Source organism: Puma concolor, chromosome C2 (assembly GCF_028749965.1).
Source record: "Puma concolor isolate L17-30 chromosome C2, mPumCon1.1.hap2, whole genome shotgun sequence".
NCBI classification, from domain to species: domain Eukaryota; kingdom Metazoa; phylum Chordata; class Mammalia; order Carnivora; family Felidae; genus Puma; species Puma concolor.
Window position 1 is genome coordinate 15,067,274 of NC_141675.1, and position 7,088 is coordinate 15,074,361.

At 51.4% G+C, this 7,088-nt stretch overlaps 1 protein-coding gene across 2 annotated transcripts; it reads left to right on the forward strand.

Moving 5' to 3' along the window:
• The first annotated feature begins 236 nt into the window (after window positions 1-236).
• EOMES (eomesodermin) lies at window positions 237-6,882 on the forward strand. 2 transcript variants are annotated; one of them, XM_086720604.1, is made up of 6 exons: window positions 237-1,544; window positions 2,547-2,701; window positions 3,376-3,497; window positions 3,942-4,100; window positions 4,186-4,247; window positions 5,025-6,882. In XM_086720604.1, the coding sequence occupies exons 1-6, from the start codon at window positions 631-633 to the stop codon at window positions 5,761-5,763; spliced, it is 2,151 nt and encodes a 716-aa protein (XP_086576730.1). In that variant the 5' UTR covers window positions 237-630; the 3' UTR covers window positions 5,764-6,882. The 2 variants fall into 2 exon arrangements, with proteins under 2 accessions (XP_086576730.1, XP_086576731.1); XM_086720605.1 differs by having other exon boundaries at window positions 5,082-6,882.
• The last annotated feature ends 206 nt before the right edge of the window (window positions 6,883-7,088 follow it).

The window sequence follows — 7,088 nt, forward strand, 5'->3', positions numbered from 1 at the left end:
AACGACTGATTCTCACAGTAGGACAGAGTCTCTGGGAAGAAAAAAAAAAAAAAAAGACTAAAGGAAAAGAAAGTCGCAGGCGACTTGATCCAATTAGTAAATGCCTAATTGAATTAGTGTCACCTCCATCAGCCAATAGGAGGGTCCTGGGCTGTGGGGCAGCGAAGCCCCTCCCTGGCCTCACGTATATAAAGCAGCCAATGACAGCCTGCAAGTTTCCAAGTGGTCAACTTGACGGACAGTTGGGCAGTCGAGAAGGGCAGAAAGGACAGCGCTGGTGGGTGGATGGGGCAGAGATATTAGTCCTCTTCTTCCTGGGTGTGAGTGAGGAGGCGGACGGGGATCCCGAGAGGCAAGGAGGACAGAGAAGGAAAAGGAGAGTGCTCTTCGGTCAATTGCCACCTCCTGCCTTCAAACTCAGCGAGTTTTCCTTGCGGCAAGCACGCTGGGGTCGGGGCGCGCGAGTGCGCGCCTTAGCCGCCCGCGTGCAGCCAGGTGGGTAGCCCCAGCACCGGAGGAAGGGGAAGTTACCTTCCCCTCGGAAGAGGGCGCTGGCTCCCCCATCCTGCCTTTATATTAAGGCCGCGGGAGGAGAGGAAGCAGCCAGCTGCCGTCTGCGCTTTGCAAAGCATGCAGTTAGGGGAGCAGCTCTTGGTGAGCACGGTGAACCTGCCCGGCGCTCACTTCTACCCGCTAGAGAGCGCGAGAGGCGGAGGCAGCGGGAGCGCAGGCCACCTCCCTGGCGCGGCCCCCTCGCCTCAGAGGCTGGACTTAGACAAAGCGCCCAAGAAGTTCCCTGGCAGCCTCTCGTGCGAGACTGGGAGCGGGGAACCCACAGCAGCCAGCGCGGGGGCCCCCGCGGCCATGCTCAGTGACGCCGACGCCGGGGACGCCTTCGCCAGCGCCGCGGCAGTGGCCAAGCCCGGGCCCCCGGACGGCCGCAAGGGCTCCCCCTGCGGGGAGGAAGAGCTGCCCTCTGCCGCCGCCGCCGCCGCCGCCGCCGCCGCCGCGGCCGCCGCCGCCGCCGCCACCGCGCGCTACTCCATGGACAGCCTGAGCTCGGAGCGCTACTACCTCCAGTCCCCCGGGCCTCAGGGCTCCGAACTGGCCGCGCCCTGCTCGCTCTTCCCCTACCAGGCGGCGGCCGGGGCGCCCCACGGATCTGTGTACCCTGCTCCCAACGGGGCGCGCTACCCCTACGGCTCCATGCTGCCCCCCGGCGGCTTCCCCGCGGCTGTGTGCCCACCTGGGAGGGCGCAGTTCGGCCCGGGAGCCGGCGCGAGTAGTGGCGCGGGCGGCGGCGGCGGCGGTGGCGGCGGCGGCGGCGGCGGCGGGGCAGGCGGCCCGGGCCCCTATCAGTACAGCCAGGGGGCTCCGCTCTATGGGCCGTACCCTGGGGCTGCAGCTGCGGGTTCCTGCGGAGGACTGGGGGGGTTGGGGGTTCCTGGTTCCGGCTTCCGTGCCCACGTCTACCTGTGCAACCGGCCTCTGTGGCTCAAGTTCCACCGCCACCAAACCGAGATGATCATTACGAAACAGGGCAGGTGAGCGCAGCGCCGAGGGGCCCCGAGGTGAATGACAAGTGAGTGACTGTGTGGTCCTGGGGAAGGCTGGGGGGTGAGGGAGCCGTGCCCGTTCGTTCCGCGCTTGGCTTGGAAGAGTGTTTTTCCGCGCGCATCTCCAAGCCGGGGTCCCTGCGAGTCTGCGCACCGCCTTGTGTGCGGTGGGTGCTAACGTTACAGCTGTTCCCCCCCCCCACCTTCCCCCCACCCCCACACCCCTCCCTTCCCCTCCCCTCCGGTCACTCTCACCTGGACTGGCGAGAAGGAGGCGGAAATGGAAATTGGGGCTTGTCCACAAAGCTGGATTTACTAGCTGTTCCCTGCATACCGGCGGAGAGCCGCGGATGGGGAAAGGGAGCAGGGGTTGGCTTCCTGAGCGCAGTAGATGGGCTCCCGCAGTTTAGGCGCCACAGTCGCCGTGGGGCGCCTGAAGGAGATGGGCGTTGGAGGGTGGGTTGGTCGGGGTGGTTGGTTAGGCAGGCCCTGGAGCCAGACCTGGTGGGGTTCCGGGCGCGAGAAAGTTCTGATACACTTCCAACTGCTAATAGTGGGTACTAACGGGAAAGCGAGGCGTGGGTGCTGGGAGAGGGGCGCTCAAGCGGAACTTGGAGCCTGACGAGTAAAATTGCAAAAATTTTAAGACGAACAACTGACTGTCGTTCTCTGGTACTTGTACGTAGAAAAATGAAAGAGGTTTTCACATCCTGGAAGAAAAATTAAGGACTTGAGTGGGGAGAGAGGGAACTGGGGAAATACTGACTTTGGGGTCGATTGTCTCCGAAAAGAGATGTTCCAAAAGTTGCCAAGTCAGAAATATTTTGCAGAATAAGGGCCACGTTATGTGGCGGTTTTCTGTTCTTTCTGTAGACTTCTAAATGTCCTGCTCCGACCTACCCCCAGGTGGCCGCAAACCCGGCCTAGAATGGGCCTGCTCCCGGGCGTCCGAATGTAAATTGTTTTCCCTGGTTCTATTCCCCTGCACAGGCGCATGTTTCCTTTCTTGAGCTTCAACATAAACGGACTCAATCCCACTGCCCACTACAACGTGTTCGTAGAGGTGGTGCTGGCGGACCCCAATCACTGGCGATTCCAGGGGGGCAAGTGGGTGACCTGTGGCAAAGCGGACAATAACATGCAGGGTGAGGAGAGAGGAGGCCCGGGCAGGGAGGAGCGGGCCAGCGGGGGACCCTGGACTCAGATAACTCCCATTTAAATCCAATACTTCCCCCTGATCTGCAGAGGTGTTAGTATGAGTTTCTTTATATTGTTTGAATCTGGAGAGAGGGAGAGAATTGCCAAGCCACGATGTCTTGCCTGTCAATATAAACTTTGGTACTTTTACCGTACCCTGCCCCTTCCACCCCTCCCCTACCAATTCCTACTAAATCTCCCCTACCCCCCACCCTCTGTCCCGGGGTGGGGGTGGGGTGGGGGCAAGGGCTCCAGTCTTTGAAGCCTTGAGAAAGCCCTGCCAAGGTCGAGTCCACCCATGAAAACCCAGCCACTTTCCATCAGACGTTGCCCTTCCATCTTTAGAAGGCCCCAAAATGACCTTCAGGAGACACCTCCTGGTGGTTCTATTTTTATATTTTGAGCTAGCATTAGATGACTGCCTTGTCCAGGGAAGTCTGGAGGCACAGGCGCCCTGGGTGGGCTGTGGGTGGAGTCTAGTTGGAGAGCTAGCACAGGGAAAACTAGGCTGGAAGAGTAGCTCTTAAATGTTGCCCACAGGTAACAGACATCCCTCCCCGTGTGTCCATTTGTAATCAGCCCTGTATGCTTGGGTTTTGTGTTTTGTTTCATTTTCTCTTAGGCAACAAAATGTATGTTCACCCAGAGTCTCCTAATACTGGTTCCCACTGGATGAGACAGGAGATTTCTTTTGGGAAATTAAAACTCACCAATAACAAAGGCGCAAACAACAACAACACCCAGGTAGAGTGACAGAGGATGGGCTGTCTTCTGGCGATAGATCCCTTTCCTAACGAGTTTCCGTACCCTTCACTGTATTTGTAATATGTGCACTTGTTCCCTGTTTGCTCGCCTATTTCTAACCTTTTTTTTTTTCTTTTGACCTTTCTCATTTTCACTAGATGTCAGTAACAGTGAATTGACCGTTAGGAAAAGAAATACTAAAAGCTTTGGGGGACTTCATAAACTAAGAGGAAAGAGTGTTTATCAAATATGCATGCCGGGCTGTGTTTTTAGGTTTCAAAAGCAGCAAGGATAAGATCTGAAAAATGACATAGAAAAATGTCGCGGTCGTGGGGAGCAAGCGGGAGTCCCATCGCAAAACTATGTAGTTTGTCAAGATTTACTTTTGCTGAGCCTCTAAGAGACTTCTGGGATTTGGCGACACTTTTTCTGTACCATTTCCAGATGATAGTCTTACAGTCTTTACACAAGTACCAACCCCGGCTGCACATTGTTGAAGTTACAGAGGATGGTGTGGAGGACTTGAATGAGCCCTCAAAGACTCAGACCTTTACCTTCTCGGAAACACAGTTCATTGCAGTGACTGCCTACCAGAACACTGACGTGAGTGTCCCCACTGTCCCAAGAACCTCTACAGCCAGGTCCGGTGTGATAACGCACTCAACGACTATCTTTCTCCCCTATCTAGATAACTCAACTAAAGATTGACCATAACCCCTTTGCAAAAGGCTTCAGGGACAACTATGATTCGTAAGTGCAACTTTTGTTCATATTTGTATGGTCACCTTTGAACAGGATATATATAACCAGACACTTTCAGAGAACATTCTAGGAAGAGTTTTCATCTTTGGGATTTTTATCTATTTTTATTTTTTGCATAGTTTTCCCTCAGCTAATCTTGCTTTAGAATTTTCACAGAAGGGTTTTGTTAATTTCTAAAGGAAGGTTAAGGGCTGAAAAACGAGGAGCTTTTTTTTTTTTTTTTTTTAACACTTGAGTGGAGATTTGAAATTTTCATAATCTGCATTTATATACCTTCCTTTTCATGTGAGCAAACTTTTTTTTTTATCCTCTAAGGAACAGGTATTATTACTCCCCTTCTTTTATTATTATTATTATTATGATCATTTTACATAAGAAAAACTGAAAACTAAGAGGATGTAATTTTCACCTTAAACAGCAAGACCCCACAATACTTTTTAAATTAGGAATTTCTAACACCACAGCCAGCTCCCCTCCCCTGACATTGACGAAGGAGAGTTGCACCTTCCCTTCTTTAACTCCCAGCACTTAGAAAGGTGGATTCTGTATAGTTTCAGTCCTTAAATGCTTGGCAGGAAACTTCTCCCCCATGAGCCAAGAGTCCAGCGGAAACGGGCCAATGTGCCTCCTACCTCCGTCCCTCCACTCCAGCAGACCAGTGCTCCCAGTGCAACCCACTAAGTGAGCCTTTTTGATTTCTGGGAGGTGGTTATTTGGGGCAACATTAGGGTTTTTTTTTTTTAAGTGTTTCTCTTTATATTGTAGCATGTACACCGCTTCCGAAAATGACAGGTTAACTCCATCTCCCACGGATTCTCCTAGATCCCATCAGATTGTCCCTGGAGGTCGGTACGGCGTTCAGTCCTTCTTCCCGGAGCCCTTTGTCAACACTTTACCTCAAGCCCGATATTATAATGGCGAGAGAACCGTGCCACAGACCAACGGCCTCCTTTCACCCCAACAGAGCGAAGAGGTGGCCAACCCTCCCCAGCGGTGGCTTGTCACGCCTGTCCAGCAACCTGGGACCAACAAACTAGACATCGGTTCCTATGAGTCTGAATATACTTCCAGCACCTTGCTCCCATATGGTATTAAATCCTTGCCCCTCCAGACGTCCCACGCCCTGGGGTATTACCCTGACCCAACCTTCCCTGCCATGGCAGGGTGGGGAGGTCGAGGTTCTTACCAGAGGAAGATGGCCGCTGGACTCCCATGGACCTCCAGAACCAGCCCCCCTGTGTTCTCCGAAGATCAGCTCTCCAAGGAGAAAGTCAAAGAAGAAATTAGCTCTTCCTGGATAGAGACACCCCCTTCCATCAAGTCTCTCGATTCCAATGATTCTGGGGTATACACCAGTGCTTGTAAGCGAAGGCGGCTGTCTCCTAGCACCTCTAGCAATGAAAATTCTCCCTCCATAAAGTGTGAGGACATTAACGCCGAAGAGTACAGCAAAGACACCTCAAAAGGCATGGGGGGGTATTATGCTTTTTACACCACTCCCTAAAGAGTTACTTCAACTTCGTAAAAATGAGCTAACTTTTTGCAGATGGACTTGGTGGTGTTTTTTGTTGTCTTCTTTGCCTAGGTTTGCCAAAAAGACGTTTGCATTCCACCATGATGCATCCTGTTTTGTGCAATCCTCTAAAAGAAGGTGCCAAAGCTTTTTGATTGCTGCAGGTAACTGAAACAAGCCTGGCAATTTTTTGTTTCTTTTTTAAATAAAATTAAGGAAGGACTTTAAAGTGTTTTAAAATTCCAAGGTTATTTGAGGTTCTGGATCTATTTATTGGAGGCACTAAACATTCAGAGAATCGGGCTGTGAAGATTGAGTGCTGAGCGCTATCCGATGAGTTGAAAGCCTCGGTTCTCATTTCTATTTGTGAATCTGTAAGCAAAGAGAATCCCAGAGTGGTAAGATGTTTTGCTTCTGGAAGAAAAGGGCTGGGCCTTAAGCTTCAACAAGGGACTTTTTGCTGTTACTTTCTGCTGGGGACAAAAGATGCTAGGCCTAGGAGGTGAGAAAAACTTTCCTGAAGGTGCTGGTTTTACCTGACTTGGATTCCTCCTAGGCTTTGGAAACAAGCCATGTTTGCCCTAGTTCAGGATCGCCTCACTTGCCAGGCCTCTGCTGCGTGCCGGGGTGGCCAGTAGGACTCAGGAGAGGGCAGGCAAGAGGGAGTCGCCAAAAAAGAAAAAAAAGAGAGAATTTTAAAGTGTACAATTTTGTGAGTGCTTAGATACACCGTAGAATAATGTGGGATATATTGTACAAATAGTCTACATACATGTCTGAGATCATGTAACATTGGTGCTTTGGCTTTGTAAAGAATTTCCAGATCACCTGACAACAGTTGCAGGGGCAGGGGGATTGGTTCTCTCATCATCCCTGATGTTTGGGAATATTCTGTTTACTTCTTAGATAGTTAAGAATGTATTCAGCTACTCTGTACTAACTTGAAACGTGTTTAAGGAAAACTATTTCACCCTCTTGCCATCCCCCTACCCAACTCGGTAATGTGAAGAAACTAAAACCTGATGCCACAGCTCCTATAGGCTTTTTAGAGATCTTGGATTTTTATGTACAGTCTTAGTCATTTTTAATAAATGTGGTTCATTAAGGGAACCGGCATAGCTCCGTCTTCTGTACAGTTCTACTCTTTGTTCTAAAGACCTTATTTTGCTTCTTCCTCCACTCTTCTCCAGCATGAACACTGTTCCCCTCCCTACCTCCCCCAGCCCCACCCCCATGTTCTAGAATCTGTAAGTGGACACAGTAGTCATGAGGGGGTGGGATTGCTTTTGTTTATCTTCTTTTTTTTTTTTTTTTCT